This window comes from Anser cygnoides, chromosome 3 (assembly GCF_040182565.1).
Source record: "Anser cygnoides isolate HZ-2024a breed goose chromosome 3, Taihu_goose_T2T_genome, whole genome shotgun sequence".
NCBI lineage: Eukaryota > Metazoa > Chordata > Aves > Anseriformes > Anatidae > Anser > Anser cygnoides.
This window is the reverse complement of record NC_089875.1, coordinates 89,332,909-89,358,370: the sequence shown is the minus strand read 5'-3', so window position 1 is coordinate 89,358,370 and position 25,462 is coordinate 89,332,909. Positions and strand designations below refer to the sequence as shown.

General features: G+C 44.2%; 2 protein-coding genes across 10 annotated transcripts in view; both read right to left on the bottom strand.

The window, feature by feature from the left end:
• COL12A1 (collagen type XII alpha 1 chain) overlaps positions 1–5,236 on the bottom strand; it is a 97,555-nt gene extending 92,319 nt beyond the window's left edge. For 3 of the 9 annotated variants that reach the window (XM_013172137.3, XM_048050422.2, XM_066994643.1), the window contains exons 1-2: positions 5,016–5,232; positions 2,418–2,525 (exon numbers count right to left, since the gene is read on the bottom strand). In XM_013172137.3, the coding sequence (XP_013027591.2) occupies positions 2,418–2,490 (73 nt within the window). In that variant the 5' untranslated portion in view covers positions 2,491–2,525; positions 5,016–5,232. Of the gene's footprint in view, positions 1–2,417; positions 2,526–4,910; positions 4,953–5,015 lie in introns of those variants that run through there. The other 6 variants (XM_048050420.2, XM_066994644.1, XM_048050423.2 and 3 more) reach the window with 6 other exon arrangements.
• Positions 5,237–17,236: 12,000 nt separating this feature from the next.
• Positions 17,237–20,982, bottom strand: COX7A2 (cytochrome c oxidase subunit 7A2). The gene is made up of 4 exons (XM_066994662.1): positions 20,834–20,982; positions 19,688–19,777; positions 18,270–18,354; positions 17,237–17,458 (listed from the first exon to the last, which is right to left on the bottom strand). The coding sequence occupies exons 1-4, from the start codon at positions 20,849–20,851 to the stop codon at positions 17,400–17,402; spliced, it is 252 nt and encodes an 83-aa protein (XP_066850763.1). The 5' UTR covers positions 20,852–20,982; the 3' UTR covers positions 17,237–17,399.
• Positions 20,983–25,462: the final 4,480 nt, after the last annotated feature.

Below are 25,462 nucleotides of genomic sequence, written 5' to 3'. Positions count from 1 at the left end.
GGAGAGTCAAAGGAATAAAAGAAGAAAGAAAAAAAAAAAAAGAGCCAAAAAAATGCACAGTCATACAACTGTACTAGCAGCCTGAGACAGGACTGGTGGGAGAAGACTTTGGCACAAGATGATGTGGAACTTGGAGGAACAGACAAAAGGGACAAACATCCACAGAAGAAAGTCAGTTCAGCAGACAGGAGTTAAGTTGGAATGAGACCAGAACTAAAGTAAGACCCAATATTCAATGTACAAAGTGACACAAAATTAAAGCACAAAGTTAAAACAGTGCAGAAAGGTGGACAGCATTGTCAAAAAATAAAAATAATAAACAAACAAAAAACACTACAAAAGGCTTTACGACAGCAGTTCTCACTAGAGCAAGTCCTAAGGTATTCCTAGTTTTGAATTTCTATTTTCAGCACCACTATTTCTCACTGCAGCTCCTGCTCAAGACACTTTCCTGTTCTCTACTTCAGAACCTAGGAACTATGTGAAGTTTCACTTAGAAAACCAATCCCTGTAAGTTATGCATTTTACTTAATACAACTTTCTGAAGCAGAGCAATGTCAGTCCTATCCAGGAGTGCTCCACAACTTACAGGATCAGGCTCTGTCCATTCTTCTGCTGAACAATGGTGAGTGCTTCACAATGAGAGCTAAACACACATGGACAGCTTGACTGATGTATCTAGTTTCACTCTTACAAAATAACTATGTGCTTCTCCAATACATTTTTCTAGCTTTCATCAGCAGTACTCAAACTACAACTGTTTTAATCCACAACACATCTAAATGAAACACCTTCACCCATGTTTTTTGAAATAGTCCACTCCATAATCAACAATGTAGGACAACCACAACATCACTCAAGCTCCAAACAAGCTCCCTCCTAAAACAGGCAAGAATGCACAAAAACATACACTCCCTTCTTCCATCAAAACCATACACTTCCTCTGTTTTCTCCAGCACAGTGGTCCTGCATTTGAAATGCAACTCTGAAATGACTTTAAATGACCTTTTTAGTTCTTCAGCCAACAACAACGTAGCGTGAGAGGAAGGCAGCAGGCTGATCCTCTCCTAGGGTGACCAGATGTTGTACTAGTAGCAGAAATGCTATACTTTCCAGAAAGCTGGTCTCCTTTATGCCTGCGTGACCCCATGCTAGCAGTTGAGCTGAGGAGGGAAACATCCCAGAGGCATCCCTGACACGCCATGCTTTTAGCAGCCATCAGCCAAGATGCCCAGGTCCAGACACAGACAATTGAGGCAGGCCACGATCAGAGAATTTCCTTCAGCCCAGTACAAAAAGAGGAGGAAGGGAAAAACTGAATTACCAGGCGCTGGCTTCTGTTTTTCCCAGTTCAAACTCAGGGCGCACCCTATGATGGAGGTCCCAGAGGTCAGACCAAGTCATTTCGACACAGGCTGTTCAGCGCAGCCACGCATCTTTTTATTTCTCCTGGCAGAGCCTGCTAACAGGACTGCTGTTGCTGTGGCCTGAGCCGTTCAGCCCACGCAGAGGTTACCTCACACTCGATGCTAATCCACCAAGGTGGCATAGATGCCACGGCAAGAAGGCAAGACTGGCACAGTGTGTCTCCCCAGGTCTTCAACCCGCAGCAGGATGCTGCCATGGGCTGACAGGGACCTTAATCTCCAGCAAGACCAGGGGCCCATGAGGAGGGAGAGGAGGAGGAGAAGAAAAAGGCCGCTTTGGGGATGACGGTGCCACACATGTGCCAGAGCCATAGGGCCCAGCGGCCACAGCAGTGCCTGGCCCAGGCCTGGCCACCCTTTGGTGGACATCTCCCCAGGGACATCCCACAGACCAGGGCCACCACAGAGACCGAAGTGTCCCCAAGGAAGGGTCGGGCCGCCCCAAGGGCCCAGCCGGGGGTCGCCCCGCCGAGCAGGGGTGGCCAGGAGGCCGGCGGGGCAGAGGCGAGGAGGCCAGCCCGAACAAAACACACAGGCGCAGAGAGCCAGACTCTGTTGGAGCACTTTATTTCAGAGCTGTGGGTGGTTTTGGGTGGTGGGTTTCTCGCTTCCTCTCTCATCGCGACTAACCGCGACTGCACAGCCCAGCAGAGCTCCAGCAGGCACGGGGCAGCGGCGCGGGCCCCAGCGGTGCCCGGGGCTCCTCAGGGTGCTGTGTTACCCCTGGGGTGGCCGCTGGCCCACAGGGCGGTGTGGACAGCACACCAGAGAGACAGAGAGAGGGAGCTACATTTCGGCTGACCAGCCAGGAGAAACAGAGCACAGAAGGAGCTGGGCAAGGAAGGAGAGGCGTTTCTCTGAAGGAGAGAAAGAGAGAAGGTGAAGGAGTGACACTCAAAAACGGAGAGGGAGAGAGGCAGCAGCTCGGGCCTGGTGGGAGGTTATCTCACTGGGGGGCACCCCGCGCGGAGGGGCAGGGGGTTTGGTTACCTTCAGCCTCGATGGAGGAGAGGAGGGCGGCTGCACACAGCGCAGCCACCGCCGAGCACAGCACTGTCTTCATTTCTGACCTTTCGGCTCACAACAACATGAATGAATCTGCAGCGGTGGAGGGGGGAAAAAAGGGAAGAAAGAAGGACATCAATTGCATGGATTAGAGGCTGGTGTGGGTGTATTCATGAAACATAAAAAAGATGAAGCATGGATTTCACTTTGTTCCCTTATCCCCAGCCCCCACCCACGGGACCAGGTTAAAACCTCTAGACTTGAAAGTCGTCCAAAACTGTGACAGATCTGCGTGACTAACTGGAGAGTCTAGTCTCACAATAATATGCCTTTTGTTACTGAACCCTTTCTAATCATGATAAGCGCACAGCTTTGACCCCGTTAGGGTTAATATGATCAGGGAAGCGCGGTGAAGATCTGTGCCTCTGCACAGCAGGAGCCAGAAGGGAGCTCCATGACTTCATCGCTGAGTGTGATGATAGCTAATTCAGAGGTCATTTCTGCCTTGAATCAACCAAATGTCTCTTTCAGCTGGGGATTTCATTCGGCTCCTTTTTCATAACTGTTGAAGCACTTAGTTAGCTGTGTTTTAGTGGTCTCAAGGCATCTTGGAAACTGTAATAAAAGTTTTTTTGAGGCGTTCTGCCTACGAATGTGCTATTCTTCATTTCTTGAAGGTCTGAAATAGATTATACAGAAGTGTGTGTAACACAACTGAAACCTGACACGTCTGTCTAGCCATGATGTTTCAACATCTGATAATTCATTTACACATCCTGAGAGAAAATAGATTTAAAATACACTATAAAGAGCAGGCAAGCGAAAGAGTCTTGCAATCACTGCAGGTTGTCTAGCAAAATAGGTGGGATTAGGCCAGTTTAGTGGCTCCTAGTCACAAGCAGCTATATCTTTTTAAATCTCTATGCTCAAAGGCACGTAAAACTGCTCCCAATTACTCCAGCAAAACTTCCAAATGATTTTTCTCCTAAGTAAGGACTAGTATGTGTGGCCCTCATTACGTATGCATATAAGTGTTTCCAAAGTTTGTTTGTTTTTTAGCTCAGAAAATAGGGGAGGGGTAATTTGTTTGAATAAAGCCATAAATGCATCACATAACATACATCATAATTAGTCTGGAGGAAAGAGAACCCCACAAGCAATTAGGCAACAGATTTTATCAGGAAGGTGCCAAGAGCAAAACAAAAGAAAAATACATAAATCATTAGTCTGCAGAAACAGCTGAAGGGGAAAATATTCTTCTGCCATCTAGAGAGCTAACCACCAAGGCGCATTTAGTGGGTAGCCACTACCAAGATCCAGGAATGCCTTTCCTGGTTATTGACATCAAGCTTAGCAGGCTTCGGCCGGTCGCCTGCCAGGCAGCTGGGTACTCTTGCCTTAGCCAACTGCTTATATTACACATAAAATTACCAAAAGCCCAAAGAAAAACTAAGCAATCGTCTCAGTCCGGTGATACAGTGGGGGAACCAAAGAGTAAAACTGACCGCAACGAGTTTCTGACACTAACACAAGGACCAAGGTTAGCATGAGCTTGCCCTGAAAGCTCCAAAATCCTCTCACCACCCTGCGTGGGAACCGGCTGTCCCCGGGCACGGTTTACGCATTCTGCAGTGAGTTTAAGGATCGCTTAAACTCAACGCTTAAAAGGACTTTTGTCCTGGAAATCTTGTGTGGGCTTAGAGTGCCATCTTTTGATCCTCCAGAAGAACAACCAAAATTATTCATCTCGCAAAGGCATCTTGGAGTTCACCACTGCTGCAAGCCTACCGTTCCCGATCTACATTTTTCTTTCGTGCAGCAAAACTTCTCAGCCAAAGCATTCACTAGAAACACTTCATTCCCTTCTCTCAGACTGAGACGTGTGAAAGAAAGCCTGGAGGTGCTGGAGGAGAGGTCCTTGCGCTGGCTCAGCAGGGACAAAAGCAACTGTAGGAGCAGGACTAAAGGCTTCATCTTAAGAGACCACTTTAAAATAAAATAAATAAAAACCAACACCAGTAGCAGTCCAACCTCACACCAGTTCAGACTACCAAAGGTAAAGCATTTTATAGACCATGCAGCGAGCAACATTTAGCGCTTCCGAGCCGGCAGCAAGACCCTAAATGACACAAACAAGAAAACAGATGGGAAAACCCCACGGACTACCAAAGCCACCAGCCCTGGGAAGAGGAGCAAGAAGGAGAGGGAGCTGCGGGCACCGGAGCTGAGCGCCGGGCTCCAGCCAAAGCCAAAGACACCGCCGCCCCCGGCATTTCGGGACGGGGCCGAGGGGACGGGGTCCCCCGCGCCCCCCCAGGCCGCCAGCAGCCCCCGGCCCCCTCCGTGCCTCCTTCCAGCCTTCCTCCATCGCCGCCACCCTGAGCCTACGGAGCATCGCCCGCGCGGTGCACATGGAGCGGCGGCGGCGGGGGCGGCCGGGGAAGGGTGGGGGGTCCCGGCTGCCGGGCAGGCACAGACCTTCGGGGCCGGCTGCGGGGTGCCGGGGAGGCTCGTCCGGCGGTGCCCGCAGCCGTCGGAGCCGGAGGAAAGGAGGAGGAGGAAAGGATGAAGCTCCGGGGGCACCTGGTGGAGGGAGCGGCGCGTAGCAGCGGCGGCTCGCTCGGCGTAGCTCCCGGCCGGCGTGCGGGGTCCGTCGGGGAAGACTTGCCTCCTCCAAGTGGGAAGAGCCTCTTCTCAATCTGCTCCTTAATAGAGGGCTGTTCCCAACGCTCAATTTACCCTCGTAAGCGGTTACGAAACTGCAGGGAAGGTGGACTGCTGCCACCGGATGATATATGCGCCGCTCTGCTCCAGCGAGGGAAGGGGATCCGCTGCTGGAAACTGGCGCATACCTCCGCGCATTCCTGCGGCATGAGGCGGCCGGGCGCCGCGGCAGCGCGCCCGGGGGCAGGGGCCCGGCCCGCCGCCCCCTCCCTGCCCCGCTCCGGCCGAGCGGTGGAAAAACTGAGTCCCGGGGGGGATAGGAACGGGGAGGGGGTCCCACGCAGACCCTCCCGACCCGCTGTGCAACCAGCGACAGACATATGTTAACACCCCCACCCCCCGACGTGTTTCGCCTGGGGGGCGAGCCCGCGCCCCTTCCCCTCATGTTGGAAGCCTTGAGCTCAAAGCGCACCCCCCGAAGGCAGGCAGCCCCCCAGGGCTCCCGGGGGTCGTACCGCGGGTGTGGACACGAAGGGACGGGGACACAAGAGGGGGCCACACGGGACACGTCGACCCCTGCTGGGGACTCGCTCCCGCACCCCTTGGAAGAAGGAGAACCAATAAACCACGGGGGGCTCCGCGCCCACCCCTTGGGGAAGAAGGGAAAAGGGGGCGAGAAAGCGGTCGGGGGGCGCGGGGTACTGCCCCCCTGCCCCATACGCCCCCCTGCCCCATACGCCCCATACGCCGCGGGGCTGCGCCATTCGCGGAACGGCCGCGCCCCCTGGCGGCACGGCGCGGGCACGGCGCTGCAGGTGCGGGAGCGGAGCGGCGGGACGATCGGAAATAAAATCAATTAATAGGAGAGTAATTATTAGGATTGCAAATAAAATCGTTGAATAAAATAATAATTATTATTTTAAATAAAATAAATTTCTATATATACACAATTCACCTGGAAAACAAAATGATAGAAGCTGTGGAAAGGGACAGAAAATCTTACAAAACTGAGGAGCAGACCAACACCTCTGGGCAGTCTGTTTGGAAGAGGTCTGTAAGATTTCAGCGGCGTGTTGGCGCCCTGTCAGCTTTTTGCACCCACGTGAAGCTCTGAGCAGTCAGGACGGGGTCCAGCCAGGGTGGAAGTGCCCGATAGCGGAGATTGATAGTGTGCTGGAGCAAGGCTCCCGGGCCCTTTTCCGCAGGACTGGGAGATCAAGGATGTGTCGACAGAAGGACATGTCCCTCCTGAGCTGAATCCAGCCGTCTTCATCGCTGCGGCAGTCCCACCATCTGCATGCGGACCCACACGCTGAAAAGAAAGTGATAACCAGAAGACGTGCACTGACATTTCCAGACACTTTGGAAGTGAGTCAGCTGCTCTTAGGGACATGCCACAGCTTCAGCTGTCTGGTATTGATAAAATGTGCTTCCCAAAAGCAGCATCTCCTCTGCCGATAAACTGTCAGATGCTCTTGACCTATTGACCCTCTTGCCCAGCTGTTGAGTTGGATTTTCTCCTTCAGCATTTTGGCACGAGGAATTTAATTTCTTCCTATCCAGATCTGATATACGGAAAGGCAGTATTTCTAAGAAATTCATTTTGAGTTTTTAATTTTAATTTCATTTCCTAAGCATGCATGCCAAGAACACCAATATAAATGTGGTATGTCATGGGAACAATAGCTTCAGAAGAATGGACGTGGGGACTTGCGAGGAGATATCCTTCCACAGGAAGTGAATTAATGCAAACGAGGTATTTTTTATCACTTGTGCACCAAGACTATTGTTTATAGCGTGCTCTGGATTTCTTCGTCATAGGATGACCAAGATTTTGCATTTGTTAAAATCAATTAATGACAACAATGAGAAAGGAAGAAAATACGTGTTATTCCATTTAAAAGACAAGTCACTCAGAACAATTGTTTTAATAGATTTAAATACTAATGTTGCAACTGAATTTACGTGAGCAAAGGTGCTGAAATCAGCGGGTCTGATGGAGGGGCAAGGACCTCATAGCCACCAGTGGGATGATGTATGATGACATATGTATGATGTATATATGATGAGGGCACTCTCCCCCTTCCCTCACAGCTGAGCTTCGCTCAATTTCCTGGAGTGAAGTAAGGCTCAGGATGGCAAGAGCAAATAACTCGTTTACTCCAAGGGCAGCAGGACTTCATTCTTACCTTTAACTGACCATACTAACCATGCTCCCGCTCATTTACATGCAAAACACACCAACCAACTGCACTGAGAGCTCGTGCTGCCATATATCACAGCAATTAAAAGGCAAAACGGGTTGTTTTTAATCAGCTCTGTTGCTATGTACATTCATAGTCTGAGTACATAATATGTGATGCAGAAGGCATTTCTGAAATGCATAAACATTTACTAACACTCTCCTGTCTGCTTGTTTCCTAGACAAGTGTTAAACACATTAAGACCATGCACTCCAGCTCTGCCATTTTCTTTGCTCTTTAAACTGAATAAAATGAGATCTTATGACAAATTTAAAAGTAAAAAAATCAAAATGTGAATTTGTATTTATACTTTTTAAAACGTTTCCCATTTGTTGTGTGGGTATGTGGTAGTGATTTTGCAAGTATCCAGGGATTGCTTAGAAAATTTGGACTGGTTTGGGGTCTAGAGTAAATTAGGCTACTTTGTGCTTCTGGCATTTTTCCTTGTTTCCTCGGGCTGTATTGCCAGGGCAGAATAAAACAGGACGTTCTGCATTTCAGCACTGTAAACCTTGAATATCATTTTCCATGTGGATATCACACTAGATTTTGCTTCTGTGGCTTCCCAACAGCCAGTTGCAGCTGCTTTTATGTACGAACATGATAAATGTCTTTACCCGTATGTACACCAACATGTGTGTAAGCTTTACGCAGCAGAAGAATCCAAAAAGGTGTCAGCTCCTTGAACATTAAACTCTGAAAGGATGCAGCATTAAATGCTGTTACCCAGGCAAAGCTGTGCTGCTACCAGTGCCCTCCCTGCACCTACCCCGGAGGTACTTTGCTGGTCTGTCACCGCATCAGTCAGCACATTGTATGGGAATTAGGCATTGCCTTAATGCCGTCATTTAGGAGGCCCGTTCTTCCCTTACAACACAAAGGCTGACCTTTTCAGCGTGTTGTTTATTCCTTTCTAAATCAGTCATAAAGCTAGTATTGCACGGTATTATATCTGCATCCATCAAATGCTGAAGGAAAAAATACATCAAACCGCTTCCCGCAGGCCCTGCCTTCTCTGAGAGATTTCCAGTCAATGGCATGAGAGGAACTCAGTCTGGTGTTTATTTATTTGGATAATTTCACTTCAGAGCTGGTATTCAGAGAGCAGTACTGGTCTGACCTCTCGTAATGAGGAATGGCTTCTTGTACTAACTGCGTTCGCAGAGGACTGGTTCTGTCTGAAATCCGCTCATTTACTGAAGCAGTGCCCCTGGAGAGTGTTACAGCTATGAAATAATTATCTGCCGCGCCAGGTGCATTTTCCGTAGCAACTATTTATTCCTTTAATTTCTATAACCGATTTTTCCCATCATGAAATACTCTGAAAGTAAGGAATGATCGTGGCACCAAGTAATCAGAGCTGGGAAAGTAAATAAATCATTCAAATGCAGAGGTATAAATAGAAGAGAACTGGCCTTCTCGTGCAATTGGGGTGTCTTATGAAAGCCCGTTAATTTGTAGGCAGTCATTTTTTAACATACCAAACCCTGAATTATAAAATTAAAAAAAAAAAAATAGATTAGTTAGCTTCACCATATGGTCCCTTAGCTTCAATATGGTCCCTTCCATATATAGAAATGCATTTTATATTTTAAAGTCCCTAAATTAAGTTGCCTTGTTTCAAAGAAATTCTTTCATCATTTCACAGCTGGATCCTGATCTTTCTTTTTAGGAAACACTCCCCATTGAAGCCAGTACAAATTTTCATTGATTAAAGAGGTCAAGAAAAGGAATAAACAGAGGACAGTGACCCTATATGTTTGTCAGGCATCATACTACGCCCAATATGAAGGGTTCCCCACTAAAGGAATGATGATACACTGGGGAAACCAATCACTAGAAAAATGTGAAAAAAAAGTAAAGAAAGAAAATGTTTAAAAATCACTAGCCATTGGCTGCTACTTGCAGAACAACACAGAAGTCTCTGAGTTTGATTCAAGTTACAACGAAAATTTAATTGCCATGAGTTACCTTACATTTGGTAACCCTTCAACTCTTCCAATGTAGTCACTCCCTACAAAGAAGCAGATGATATTAATCCACATCAAGGTGTGAAATGGTGCAGTGCCAGGCTCTGAAGCTGAACATTTTGCTAATTCTTCTCAGAACATCTATATCAATAAAATACTGTTTATCAAATACTGTTTATCAAAAAAAATCAATTATATACTGTGACAGCAGGGTCTGTGTAGGTGGTATGTAGGCTTATGGAAAAGAAAAGCTTGTGCCTGCAAGGACAAGACATTCAAAGTTCAAGCTGCATAACCTAACGAGTGACCTGATTACATTGTTGCAGACAAGAGAATAATTAATGATGCTGGAGGAATTTTAAGGCTGAATGCCTTGTCATGAGGCTGGCCACTGATGCTGTCCTTCTCTCCCCAAGAGGCACAAAAGGCTTTGAGTGGGAAGGGATGCGGCGATTCCCCTGGCTGAGGAGCAGGTTGGAGCTGCCAACGCCCAGTTTGTGCTGCCCTCTCTTCCTGATATGCATCTTTCCAAGGAGGTTTAGAGGATTTACATGTCAGCCCCAAACTTCCTGCAAGTTCAGCAGGACAAACAGTCAAAGGCTTAAACACTCTTACCAGTGAATCTGATATGAATGCTTGGAACCGTAAGAAATGAGGCTGGAAATGATAATGAAAGGCCATTTAGTTCATCCCCCATTATTTAAAGTACACTAAGGCTGCAAAGAGAAATCCTCCATACTACTACACTTTGAGAAGCCATCTCTTAATGGCTGGCAATAGCTAATAACTTGTTTTGTCACCTATCACAGGAAACTCTTGTTGATGAGCATGGAAATTTTGACCTTTTGTGGGGAAAAAAATTCAAGCAAGCAAATCAAGAGTCAAGCACAGGTATTAAAGGTATCTGCCTAGGAATCACCTGTCTGGACATTTATGAACTCCATACAAGCTAACTTTAAAAAAAAAAGAAATTTGTTTCTCCTGCACAACTCATAATTGTCTAGAAAATAAGGGGGAAAATACAAGGAGCAAAGCAATGCAGATTTAAACTGCTACTTTTTAATGCAGCCTTGTGGCTGCTGCTTCCCAATATGTTGAACGCTGACAGTTCCAAATACCAGAACGTAAGATTTATTTGGATTATAAATAGATGTTGCCCTGTGCTTCAGTATCAGAAGCACTCTGTTGTGTAAACAGAAAACAATTGGGTTTTGTTTCTGCTATTAAAGGTTACTTGAAAGCTCCTACCCACACTGTGCTGGCAGCCTTTTTCACCTGTGTCTCTCTCATGCATCAACACCTCCAGAGTTTGCACAGAGCCTTCGCAGGACACTGTTAAAATGTCTCCTCTTGTGTGCCCTTTCCTCCACTCTCTTGGATGCTTTCCCTCTGGCCTCACTACTGTGTCAGTTTTTAGTCACTCCAGTTTACTGAATATGTCTCGTTTCTGGCGTTGTCCTAATTTCTGTTGTGATGTATTCTTGGTCTGCAGAAATAGGCTTGCTGCTAGCACTTTCTTTCTTGGTTTTACAAATAATAAAAATAATAATAATAATAATCTGCAATCCGCATAGCATTATTAAACAAATAGCTTTTCATGTACAAGTTACAAAGCTACACTCCGAAACACCACTCAGCTTTACTCCGTCCTGATCCTCTTCTCCAGTTAAGAACAGCAGCAGTTACGGGATGAAGTCCCTTTCTTTATGCTAGAAGTAGCTGTTGGGACCTTATTTTCTAATAAGAGCTGCAGAATCCCCTTCTCTAACCTCTGGAGAGGCTGTGAGGGCAGAGGTTGTTGTGCCCCCTGACACGTGCCTCACCATCGCAGTTTTGCTGCTCAAGGACATTGACTGCACCCATTACTCCGTCCTGCACCATCACCCCAGGTAACATTCAGCTCTGGGTTAAGACACTCACATTTAGGTGCCTGCACGTGAACCCAGCACCTAAACTCCCACCGTGGCTGATGAAGACCCAGTTAACAAAACCAGCAGTGCCCGAGCAGTCTGGCCACCCACCGTCCACAGGACCTGGCTCAGCTGCTGATGCCCAGGATGCTCTGGATGGCTCCAGGGCCAAGTTTAGGCAACTGGATTGAGCACTTTTACTTTCTGTCTCTGGTATTTTTGTCAGCCAAGTCCTTTGTCCATGGCATGCTCTGCAGTCTGCTCATCTAAATACCTACTCACTGGGAACCTGAATGAGACCAGCAAGTGGGCCTGATGTTGATCAGCAGTTTGTTGGATGGTTAGTAGTGGTTTGCAGTCCCTACCCATCTGCTTTCGGCTCTCAGACCCCAACAGAGAGGCAAGCATTGTGACAGAGGTTATGATAGCCTCTGTAAAATACATCATATGCAACTTCCACTGCCTCATCACACAGATGATGTGTCTCCTGCTCCATTCCCCAGTGTTGTGACTTCCTTTCAGAAAATGTGTTTACACCCCTCAATTAATTAAGCTGAGGTAACCAAAAGTTGCCGTTCCCCTCTTCTTTTCCCAGAAATCCGGACACATGTTTGAGCACTAGTTCCAGAAATAATAAAATCCTTCAGAATTGTTGTCGTAAGATTGTTTCTATTATTTATATGGCTTTAATAGAAGAGAATTTCTTGGTATTGCTCTTCTAAAAAAATCAGGCTATTTATGTAAATGCCTGAATATGAGCTTAGGAAGCTAACTTTAGGCACTCAGTTCAGAAAATCGCCGCCAAAGGGAGAAGGTGCACCAGCCTCCCAGCGCTGTGACACAGTGGCCCCAGGGCCATGCTCCCCGCACAGCACGTATTAGCACACCCCACTATATTTAGCAAAATGTGCCCGGCTGCTCCTAAGAGGTCACTGAATAAACCTTGATAACAAAGTTGGCCTGGCTCCTTTGGGGCTTGTAGCTTCCCACTGGGCAATAGAGATCGTTAAGATGTTTTAATTATATAATTCCCTTTTGCATAGTGTTGTGGTAGATAAGATTGCAAGCGTGTGTCAGCCTTTCCATTATAAATTTCAGGTCCCAAGGCATTAGTCATCCAGAGTAAGTGCTCATGTGGAGATGAAACAACGTGGAATCGTTTTGATACTAAATAAACAGAGATAATTCAACTAGTTAAAGAGCACGTTTGTAGCTTAAAGGTCTCGCAGAAATCCCAGCCTCCTCCTTGCACTCCTGAAGGAACAGGAGCTGCTCAGGGGGATTGGGAGCCACCTATTTCAGCAGGTGAGGCAAGCTCCAGCAACACTGAATCTCCCTCCCTCTCTTTTTCCAAAAAGCATCCCTGAATATCTATGCATAACATTACTGTCACGTTGATGAGAATGAAACCAGGAGATTTGCATAAACGTGCTTAGAGGGCTCTTCATTTGGTAGTACAAACATCAAGGGCAGATCGCATACTTCAGTTCCTGCACAACCCAGTTTTCTTAGTATAAATGGAAAACTTCTGTGGAAAATGAAAGACAGCCATCTACAAGTATTTAATTTTTTGCTGCTGTTTCAGATTTTGTTAAAACCGGACAACAAACCACATGTCTCTTTCAACCCTGAGAAAGTTCTCTACCAAATGTTTAATCCAAATAAATTAAAAGACAGTTCAAGCTGTTTCTGGGTCTTTGTGGCAGCTGACGCACTTTTGGATAAGCACATATAAAGCATCTCCCCTGAATACCTTATTGTTCTTTGCAAGGAAAACTTTCCTCTGCTGTTGCTGGTGCACAGGGATCTGCATCTGCAGGTGAACCTCACAGACAGCCTTGAGAAGAGAATTATTTCTTAATACAGCTCTAATAATAAAGATTTTTTTTTGTTAGACTGATATATCACAAGACACCCTACTCCACTCTATTTTACATCTCCGTTAGCTATCAAACGAGTATTGACCGCAGAGGAAAAAGAGCACCTATTCTGCAATATACTTATGAAGCAATACTCCAAATTCGATCATCTCATTTGGAGTTTGTAACAATCATATTTCGGAAGTCTTAAATCAGGTATCTCTAAATCTCCATACCTCTTGTTGTATTTTCTATTATAGTTTCTTCTAAATTCTGCTATATGTAAAGCTTATAAATCATTTGATCTTACTTGATCATTCCTTTCCATGACCACCAGACATCATCTCATCTTTCCTGCAACCAGCAAAGATTTGACAAGACAGGGTACAGACAGTTTATCCAGAAAAAAAATAAAAATAACAAAAATAATAATAAAAAAATATTGGTTTTAACAGTAAAATATTGGGGAGGAAGAGGAAAGATAATTACAAGCAGGAGAGGAAAGATCCTTACCTTTCTGAGCGTTCAGATTGGTGGGCTAGAAACTCGTAGACAGAAGCCCTTTAGGAAAGGACGGGCTCATCCATCTTCAGTAGTTTTCTCTAGGACTCCGAAGGCTATCTGCAATGGGAAAGAATATTTTGGTCACAGGCAGCGGCACTCCCAGTGGAGCTGAGACCAGGACTGTTGGGCTGGGGACTGCGAGGGAGACAGACATCTCTCAAGTCCCTCATCAGCCCTACAAGTGAATTGAGCTTGCCACAACAACACGGGGATCCTGGCCATGTAGCTTTTGCAGGGTGGAACATATCTTATTGAGAAAACAGAAAAAGCCTGTGATCAGTTCGCCTAATAGAAAACCTGTGACCAATAAGAATAAATGTCGAGAAATATTGAGACAAGACCAAAATGTATCTGACAGCTTGTCAGCACTGCCCCTGAGCGTAAAGTCCTGAATACTCACATTGAGAAAACCAGCACAGCACAGCCAAAGGATCCCTCTCAGGCTGTGTTTCTGGACTAGCCATTATTTTTACAGCAGCTCTGGCTGAGTACTCTAAAAATAAGTGAAAGGGCTCAGGCAAGTAAGATTAAAAAGGCGTTATTATTAAAAGGAACTTAAAAAAAAATCACAAGTATGCACATGAAAGATATGTTGGTTCTGACTTACTCATCACCTACACACCTCACTTAGGGTCAAGTCAGGTCGATCAGATTGATTTCACGTGTCTTTGATTCATGCTGGCAACTATGAAGCTCAATCTCCAGCTCTTTCATTTGTAACAAAATTGGGAAAGAATGGGAGAATAGCGAAGTATAGCTTAATGTGAAAGATGCCAAAATAAATGCAGCATGCCTGCTTCTTGTTCAGAGCAGCAATACCCACAACGTAAGCAACATTAGAAAAGTGGTATTTTTACTCTAGGATTTGGGAAAAGAGAAAAAAAAAGAAAAAAGAAAAAAGCACAGATAAGATCATACACTTAGAGATCTCTGGTGTTCTCCTCTGAGTTTGTGAACATTTTTTTTCATGCTGTCTTTTAGGAAGCTGGTGCTGTGATATTGTGTATTATTAGTCATCAGACTTCAACTGGGGAAATGTTTGTGTGCACCAGGCCTCTTGGGTTTATACATACCTTCAGCAGCCAAGAAAATGCAGCCTAGGGCACAGTTCTAGGAGTAGATAGTCCTGAGCCACCTTCCTGATGGAGAAAGTAAAACATGGTCTGTACGTCCCAGAAAGGGATGTTTAACCTAGAAAAACATTTTTTTGGATTTAATTTTCATGTTTCATCTGTCTGATTACAATTCAAATATCCACTTATCTTACAGTAGCATGAACATTTTTTTTCCTCCGTTCTGCCAAAGCTGGCACACTAGTAAGCTTTCTTTGTTAACCTTAAAACTATGCAAGGTTAACAAGTTAAATAATGAAAAATAGGGTGGCAGAGATGGCGTACTCATCGCCTATCCAGCAGAAGGCATTCTCTGTACTTTCGGGGTGACATTTGGAATAATCCAGCTCAGTGGAGGCCAGGACAGTGTTCCCTGTCCTCAGCTCCAAGAGGCTTTCCCATCTTCTCAAGTGTAACATCACCAAAATCATAGCTACCATTCCCAATGACAGGAAAAATTAAAAATAAAGGTTACGTGAACCAGCAGTTCCCATTTTGGGAAACCGAAAATACTCCGCACACAAATCAAAACAGGGCTGCAGTAAGGTAGCAATATTGCATATCGGCTTAATGCCTAGCTCCAGAAAATACTGATGGAAGGGCAGTAACCACAGGCTGAACAGGGGACGGGCATTTCCCTGCTCACCATCGGTGGTCTGTTGGCCCCGTGGGCTGCTCCCACCACTGTGGCGCTCCTACGGGGGCACCAGCCCTGCACCAGGACCACGATCCCCTTCAGTACAAGAGTGTCCAATCTGGGCCCTTCATTCTTTAAACAGCGATTCCCTTGCCCTCGTTGTTGGCCTTCAGTGCTAAACATTTCCCTCGTGCCTGGCTTTGCTTTGACTTCCGAAACAGCCTTTTGTCAGCAGGCAGCTTCTGGCTCGGTTGCAGTAACACCAGCAGGCTCCGTCTATAAATCCAGGTGACGTTGCTGCACAAAGACCTTTCTGCTGGCTTGCTTTGCGCTGCTCCCCAGCAAAGCTGCTGCAACAGCACCACTCACAGCTGCTGAGCTGCAAGAGCAAGGATGGCTGCATGGTCCGCTACGTTGCACACAGAAACGCACGTTTGGCTGCCAACCTCATCACAGGATCCTTATAATTTATGCTATTTTAAAACATATTCCCACACCCCAAACCCTGCATAGAGACTACCATTGAGGGGTAATCCCTCACACACCTTTTCTTTTCTTTAAGATTTTTAATTCTGCTCAAGTTCTGAGCGTACTGCCCTTCCCTTCCCGGTTGCCTCAAGTTTACAAGCATATTCTTGTTCTCCAGGAGAGCAATGAAAAGTTTTCAAACAATTTAATCCAGAAGAGGTTTAAAATAGCACTGTAATAAGAAGCTAGATTTTTGTGCTGATTGTCACATTTTGGAAGAGCCACTGTTTCTTGGAGACAATGGTTTATTTTTATTTGAGAAGCTTTTTTTGTTGCACAGTCAACATCAGACTAGCAAGGATGTAGAGGGGAAAGAGAGGATTGTTTGTTATTGTAGATGGCAGTAACAGAGGCAGACACTAACTGGAATTCTGAGATTCCACCCCTGACATGTGCCTCTCACCTCCCTGGATTATTAAAATGTTCCACACGTGGAATCGCATGGTGATCTTGGGGAAAAATCCAACATATGCTATGAGAATGGTGTTTCCAAAATATACCCTTCTGCGATATGGCCCAACATTTCATTTCCACCTCAGAGTGTGGGATAAGCTGAAAACACTTTTGAACGCTGCGCCCCTGCCAATTATCTGGATTGTTTTCCTTCAGACAATCAAGACAAGTTCAAGCACACATAATGAAGCACAGGTAGGTAGCAACTTGACAGCAAGGTTACAAAGGTACATTGTGTTTAGGAACATAAAACCCAGCTAGTATGCACAGCTAACACTGGTTCTCAGAAACGCTCTTCCTCAGTAATTGCAGTAAGAGGCATGAGGGTAGCTTTTAAGTGATTCTCATGTAACTCACCAACTTAAAGATGCTTCCTATAAGCAGTTTTTTTTTTTATACCAGGCATTCCCACCAACAGCATTAGCATACATATAACAGTTAGCATCATTATATCATTAACATTAGCATCACATATAACAGTTGTTCCTAAATACATGATAACAGCCAATAGTTACTACTGGTTATCTGTGGGAAATCTCCCAGCAGCTGGAGTTGTTAGCAAAGATGCAGAATTATCAAATCCTCAACATTAACTTCCATGTAGATTTAGTCTAATTCTAATAATTTATTTCCAGATTAATTTGCTCCACTAAAGCAAGAAGATAAAATTCCAGTAATAAAGACAAGGTATCACTTTCTCATGTGGATTCAAGGCATTTAACTCACCTTCGAAGTACTAACATAAACCACATAAACGAAAAGATGCTCACACAATTCAGAGCTCTGCATACTGATCAACTCAACGTATACTTCCTGGAAGTAAAATCACTCTAACAGAGAATACATGGTACAGACCACACCACCTCAAAGCAACATAAGAACTGCTTTATTGATTGCAGTTAACATGTTACAATTAAATTATGATTTCAAGCATTAGTTCAGATGCTTATAGTAAGTATAAGCTGCCATCATAGTCACATGGAATTGGACGAAGAGATGCTAGTCACTGGGACATCTTGAACTGGAGTCATTTCTGCTTCTTGGGCATTGAAGCTACCATCAGCTCATAAAGAACATACCCTGTTCCTGAAGAAAGAAAGAAAAAAAAAAGATTTTCATAATGCTAAAATAATAACAGAATTTCTTTCAAGTCAGCTTTCCTTTCCCAGTTTGTTCCTGAAAAAATATTTACAATAAGCGATTTGTATTTCAGGGGAAAAAAAAAAGTCTCTCCACAGACCGTATGAAAAACAAAGGCATAGAAATAAAGAAGTAGGGAGAGGGATGTTTGCAGAACCTACATAGATGATAAGAGTAATGGTTACTCATTCTTAAGGTAACTCAACAGAAAATCCTTTGGATATCGGTATAGTTAATTACAGGCTATTACAAAACCATGCAATAAGCAACAAAGAACTTAAATATAGGCAGTACCATGACGTTTGGCTATATTCTGCTAGTCTTCACAGCATGTGAAACCTCAGTAATTCAACTATCACGTAGCACTAAAAAGAGTCTAACTAGTGAGAAAACCGGTATATGTATAACTACATTTTACTCCTTTTCAGAGTAAGTTTTCTTAGTTATTTGTGCTTTTTCTAACATTTTTACATGAATTCTGAAGGAGTACTCGGCACATAGCACTATTAGTCAGGGTGGGGGGAAGGTTTCAGATGAGAAGACAAAACTGATAAAACAAATACATAGTAGATCTAGAGGTTTTTTTTTTTTCTTCTCTACACGCTTTTTGCATATTCTAAAGAACAAACTTAAGGAACCAAATAACTAATTTAGAGAGGAAGGGTCGGCCATGTTGGAAATAATACCAAAAAAGTATTTTTAGTATTAGAAGGTCGGAAATTGTACTAAAGCGTAGATGTTTTAGTATTAGCCTTACCAAAAACTGAGAGACCCATGGTGACTCTATACAGCAGCCCATCCATTGCACCACCTTTAAGATACACTGGGAGGCCATTATCCTCCTAATGGAAACAAGGGACAAAATGAAACTAGTTAAATACAGTTCTTGCAATATTGCATTAACGTAACTAGAATTACGTGGAACAAGGATTATTTCCCAAAATTATCTTCACTACCCACAAAAGACTCTGAAAATCTTAAAAACTTCATATAGATTCAGCCTTGTCTTTCAAGTTTTCACTCTGCTATCATGTGAACACTTGCTATGCAGGTGTAGTAATGGTGAGCGTGTTCATTTTTAAAACAGTGACCAGCATATGCTTGAACAATTGAGACACCGGTTGCCAGCCCCTTCGGGCCCACAGGTTACAATTTCCACCCCTAGAAACTTCCCATCAGCCTCCAGAACAGTCAGGCCTCACTACAGGGAACAGGAGAAGCAAGGGGAGGAGCCTCTCTCTACTGTTCCTGCTATCATACAGGAAACTGTTTTGCTCAACCTGAAGTGAAACTCCTGGACACTGGATCCACGTGATCTTAACCCTTGCTGGCAAGTTTATGCTGCTCTGGAATTCCAGCCTGCCCCTAGTGCTGGTGATATATAGCTCTGTCCAGCTGAACTTGCTGCTGCACAAGAAAGGAACTGCAGGAAGAAACAGTTCTTGGCCAGACAGGTGACAGACATAATGTAGAAATCACCCACTAGCAGAAACAGAACCTCTGACCTTCCCCATCATCAACATCCTGCTTCTCCCTAGCTGTCAGTGAACACTGTGCTCTTCAGGTAGTGTCCCATCAAAAATGGCCTTCTCTTTCAGGTGAAAGGAAAGCAACAAGACACAAAAACTATTAAAATGTTAAACTATTTACACATTTTCCCCTTTCACGTTCCTAAGTTCAGTCTCATCTACCCTCAATATGAAACTACTGCTCCAGGTTGAGGCACACAGTTGTGAGTATGCTCTTAAGTACCCACTGCTTTGGGATTTGCAGAACCACTAGTTCTCACTAGGTGGCCTACCAATCAGGAAGAAATGCATTCAGAAAATATTTTTAAAGATTCAGTATTTTTCTAGGAGAAAATCCAGTTCCCTAAAACTTTCCGTGTTTTCATAACTGGAAAATATAATAATGTCACACCCTCATTATGGGGCTCAAAGACAATGTATTTGCAAGATTAACAGTTTGATTTTTCAGTATAGTTCTGTCCTCTCAATTTTGATCTTTATTTGTTCTTAGTACCTACTCCTCCTGCCCATTTCAGAGTATTCTATCATATCTTTGTACAGTACCCACTACTCATAAGAAACTTTATTCTTTATAAGCAATATATATGCAATTACAATCTACCAAAATCTTGTTATTTTACAAGGCGATACAGTGTTCACTCAATACCTGGAAAAGCTTCTGCTTCTCAGGAACTCTGTTTTCAAGCTGCCTGCGTGAAGCAGTGCTTATGGTCCTCTGGGAAATTTGGCGAAGATTCTAAAATAAAAGATAAACAGCGTTTTAGAAACAGTGAAAATTTTCAGCTATAACCACAATGGCATGGAAGTGGAGGAGGCAGCTTCAGAATAAATTTAAAAAAAAAAAAAAGGAAGAAAAAAGCTTCACCAAAAAACACTGATTTGAAATTCAGTAAGTCCTCCAAGAGACTACTTAATAGATGAATTGACTGGCTACCTAAAAAGGAACAACTCGAAACAACTACTTTCAGTAAGAAACAACAGATTTACAGATCTGCAGCATACAGGTCTGCAGGTCTTCCACGTTAGCACCCTTTGGGGGGAAAAATCTCTGCCCCAACCCCTCAGACCTCAGTTTTAGGCACCGTTTGCTGTGACAGCCCCCTGACTCTAGCACTGAGGGCTGGAGATGATAAATATTTAAGACAGCTGTGTTGGTGCAGATAAGCATCTTCTCTCACAGCTGCAGCTCAGCAGCTAGCACAACAGCTGACCTTCAGAGGGCTGCAGAAGGCAACGTTACCTGCACAGCTCACAGACACTCAGCCAGGACGTGTTCCTGCTGTGGAATTGCAGAGGTGCTCAGGGCAGGCCACCAAAATGAAATTCTTCTGGTGGGTCAAGATCTGCCTGCCTTAACGTGCCACGTCTCAAAATTAATTTAGCTGAATCTTTCAAGAATCTCTATGCTTTCAATGGTATCCCCCGAACGGAGGAGGATCTATCTCCCTCCTCCCCCACGAAATAACACCACCACCCCTACAATAACCACCGCTGCCAGGGGGCAGGCGCATGGACGATGCCGGTTTCAAGTACAGGCCCTCTCCCCGTCTCCCACCCCAAACAAACACACACTAAAAGCTCTCCGTTTTAAAAACAGGCAGGTTACGGCAGCGGCCTAGACCCAGCGATGAAGCTGCGGTCCCCTCAAGCGCTCAGGGCCGGTCACTAGGTGGAGCGAGCGGGAACGGGACCCGAAATGGCACCGGGACCAACGCCAGCAGCTCACCCCCAGCTCCCAGGGGAGCCCCCTGCCCCTTCTCCCGCGCCCCCCGTGCCGTGCCGGGCCCCTCACCAGCAGGCTCCGCCACATCGCGGCTGTTGGTCCCGTCACCTCCCGGCGGCAGCGGCAAGGGCAGCGGAAGGGGAGGCGGCCCCGGCGGGAAGCGGCCGGGCCCACAGCGCCGCCCCGCCGCGCACAAAATGGCGGCTTCCAGCGCCTGTAGGGTGAACGGGGAATGAGTGCCCCGGGGCTGTTCCCGGTCCCCTCTAGGTCAAAGGTGGTCCTCGGTGAAATTATCGCTGCAGGCTGGCACCGAGGAAGTTTTTGTTAAAAAATTCTGGACCTGGAGAGGGCCGGAAGGGTAGCCTGGGAGAGTACCATACAGACACCCTAAACATCCTCGGGGGTGCCCCATCCCTGGAGGTGTTCAAGGCCAGGCTAGATGGGGCTTTGAGCAGTCTGGTCTAGTGGAAGGTGCTCCTGCCCATGGCCGGGGGTAGAATTAAATGATCTTTAAGGTCTTTTCCAACCCAAACCATTCCATGATTCTATGATCCTCCTGGGGGCAAGGTGCTGAGCTAGCCTCAGCTGTGGTCAGATCCAGTCAAGTGGCTTGTAGGCTCCTTGGGATACACGCAACATCCCGTTCTGCAATACATAGGAAGAACAAAACTAAAACACACACCGCCCACTTCCTCAAACTTTATTAGTAGCAAGGATATTGAGTATTCTACATGCAAAAAAAAAAAGTTCACTTTCATGATTTACAATCAGAGACAGTGAGGTAAAGCCAGATTTGTATGAAACGCAAATCTATTTCAACCTAAAGCAAGCAGCTGTTTGCCCTTTAAGTAAGCCTTCTGACAAGCCTGTTTTCTGCATTGCAGATTCATCCCTTTAACTTCATCTTCTCACGCTTCATCTTGACCCTGAAATAGTGCTGTCAGGAACACTACTTAGTGATTTTGCTGCAGTTGCAGTGCACTCCAATTTTGGCATTACACTGCTTTTTGCACTGGTGCCAAACCTCATGATGAATAATGTGTGTCAAAGACAGCAAATCAGTGTTCAACCTAGCATAGAAATAACAAGGATCATATCTCAAAGCACAGCACTTCTCAGTCTGATGAGATGCCCCAGAGAGAAGCTATTTAAAAATGCAAAAATGGAGGAGTATTTATAGATACAGCCTTAGCTGAGTATGATATTAAAAATACCATTTAGATAGCATAGTCAGGGAAAAATGATGCATTGTAAAAAATAACTTGGATGCATTATTTATTAAAGTTTCCAAACACTCAAGCAGTGTATTATAGAATAACACTTAGAATACATTACTACTACTGTAAGATAGATTTCCATTCATTACTCGTGAAATCTTTCATAAGTGCGTAATTCATATTCTGATTATTATATACTTGGTTTTATTTAAATACTAGTTAAATGATCATAATTGGCAGAGCAATTATTATTATTCTGCTGTGTGGACTATCTCCTGATATGTTTGAATATTAGCTTTAGTGCTATTGCCTAGCAAAATACACTTTACAACAGAAAGGCCACACTTAAACTTGGTATGTGGGTTATATACCAATCAAAGCTACAAGAGTGTTGCTTAGAGCAAGAACTATTGTTCTGTGTTTGCTGTTTTGAGAAAAAGAACTTGAGTGAAAGGAAGAGAAATGGCAACCTGCAGGTAGGGATATTTCACTAAAAGATCAGACTGCTTTTCCTTAACAGGCTAGAGTAACCTTTGCATGTGTTTTATTGAAGAACAATGAATTGTTAATCGTCACTTATTGTTAAAAGTTCCATTTAGGTTTGAAAGAGCATGGCCACTAATCTATTTGACTAGTAGTTACTAGCATAATTTTATCTCTAAACTGGTAATGGAAGATATATTAAAAAAAAACACAGCTAAGTTAGCATTCAATCTGCCTGTAGAAGCAGAAACCCCTGGCAGAATGATAGGCGAACATGACAATCTTTTTTTAAAAACTTCTGGAATCTTGCCTGCCCACTGGTTCAACTTTTTTCTTGCAAAAAAATAATTGATTATCCCAGTCAAAATCCATGTTGTCTATGAGAGAACAAATTATTTGCTAAATTATATTTAGTTGTAGAATACACTAGAACTGCATTAAAAGAACTTGATGATGTTACAGTGTAAGCTCTGCGTTGAGGTTTGTGTGGGTGTTTTCTTTTGTTGGACTGACTGGCAGTATATCATCCTCCATTCTTAGATCAAGTCCACAGCTTCCTAGGAAACACTGCTTTAAACACTGCATAGGCAAGAAGCTTTCTGGGATGTTGCTGCATGGAATCTGTTTTCAGTGTCAGAGACAGCAGCTTGAAAAGACAGCAAGCAGGACCAGATATGGCTCTGAATAGCCTAACTTGGACCTAACACCAGTCTATGATTGCAGTCAGAAGTCAGTCAGAAGTTCCAGTGTAGTTAGTACTTGTTTTCCCCAAGACAGCAGCTTTGTATCATGATTAACAGAAAGACAGGAAACTTCTAAGGTTCTTGGGGGAATGATCATACATGAGAGAACAAGGATTTGTTCCAAAGTTTACAAGCATCTACCGTGAAGCTTACACTAACTTCAACCACTTAATTCTGCATATATTCTTGGAAACTAATTCTGGACATATGGTTGGAAACAATTATTTTTTCCACTGCTAGCATGATCCAGTCTTACATACTTTCACAACAGACTTGATGTCATTAATTCCTGTCCCTTTAACACTACTTAAAACATCTCACCATTTCACTTTGTAAAATCCAAGCACAATCAATTATAATTGTACATAACTCTTTAGTTCAGTTCCTTCAGGTCATCTTTAACTGAAATCAGGGTTTGGGGAAAAAACTCTACCTACTTTCTTTCAAATAATTTTTAAACTTTTTGAGCTTCATTATTTATTGATTCATTATATTATTCCTACTCACTTTATTTCCAACAGAAAATGGGAACATTTCCAACAGCATCTTCAGACAGAGCAGCATTTGGCATTAACTCAAATTACAGATAGCATTATTTTATTTCAAATGCTGGTTGAGCATGTTTGGAACTGGAGACTCAGGGGAAGGCAGTTTCTTATTTGAGACTCAGGTCATATAAGGATGCTAATTCTCAGACTTATACTAGTCACCTGTCTAAATCAAAACTGTCAAGTGTTGACATTTAAGGCATAGAAGGAAATGCACTAATTAGAACAGATTCTGTAAGCTGCAGTGCATGATATTTTTACATGAAAATACTTCTATATTTTTACATGAAAGTACTTCTGATCTGAGGAAGAGATGCAACTGGGCTATGTCAGAGCCCATAAATTGACTACACTGCTATAGAGACCTAGGAATAAGAGTAGCATGAAGATCCACATCTTTTCCTTCAAGTTTGGAAGAAGTTTTTTTTGCTAAGCTTTTCAACACATGTAGTCATGAAAGACTTTTTTAAACTCATTGACTAGGTCAACACAAACCCTCAATGGACAGGCTTGATTTATTTTTGTGGTTTATTTTGGACATTCCTGAAGGCCTTTGCATTGTTGCCCTCTTCCTTTTTAAGTCATTACAACTAGTTCAGTTGCAGGGAACAATGTGAGGTAATAAATGCAGAATTTCTGTAAGACAAAAGATAAAGGTTATGTAGGACCAAAGTTAAATCACAAATTTTCAGGCAAGATCAGTCCTTATGACATATAGTTTCTGAAGACAATCATTTTCAGCACTTCCAGATTACTCCATGGTTACAACCCGTTCATCTCCAGCTGCATTCCAATCAGTAGCTTTTTAAGTAATTGAATGTATATTCTACATTAGGCTTAGCCATATTTTTCCATGGGACATTTCAGCTGAATTCTGGACATGTGTCTACAGACATCATAATACTGATGTTCCCTCCCACCGCAGATTCAGCATTTGAGAAAGGTGCAGTCAGTAACACCGGCTGTGAATCCAGTGCAAACACCAGTACCTTCATTGTGCTATTTGACAGATTCAAGAAGATACATATGCCTGCAGATATTACTTAACACGAGATTGTTGTGGCCTTTCATCCCACGGAGATTTCTATAAAAAGATGAGGCTTGCATTCTTCAAGGTTTAACATTCATACTTAAAGCAAAACCAGGCTGCTGGGAATCTCACTTCAGTGCTGATGTGACCTTGGGAGGCAAAGGCTGTACAGGATCCTTCACATTCAAGTTATAAACCGTTAACTAACTCTTCTTTCTGACAGAGTGCAACCAACAGCTCCCCACATAGCCCAATGCAATTAAAAAATATCTATCCGAGGGGACAGCCTGTTTTGTTAGTTATGTAGACCACATTGTAGACACAAGACCAAAAGGTCACAAGAGAATTTGTTTGGAGAGCTCCTTCAAAAGACAGAGACATATCCTAGCTTCCCAAATTACTCTCTCCAGGAAAGATTCATTCATAAGCAGGCTCGCCTCGCACCAGCTTCTTCCAGGAAGCTTATGATCTCCCACGCTTTGGGCACTGCCTCAACTGGATGAGGCTTGGAAAGCACGTAACTGGAACCCAGAAGGGAGAGGGGCACTGCTCTCTGTTTCTGAGCCCTAGTAGCAAATACCTCTGAAAGATGCCATTGAAGTGCCAGGTCACAGGTGGTCAAATAAAATACAACACATGACACTGAAAACTAGGACAGCAACACTGCCCTGACAAGT

Bases quoted from the DNA above. Each gene is read 5' to 3' on its own strand.
- COX7A2 (XM_066994662.1), bottom strand. The intron at 18,355-19,687 runs GTATTGAGTGAA...TGTTTCCATTAG, and splicing joins AGAAGCAGAAGCTTTTCCAG to GAGGATAATGGCCTCCCAGT. The intron at 17,459-18,269 runs GTAAGGCTAATA...TTCTTTCTTCAG, and splicing joins CATGGGTCTCTCAGTTTTTG to GAACAGGGTATGTTCTTTAT.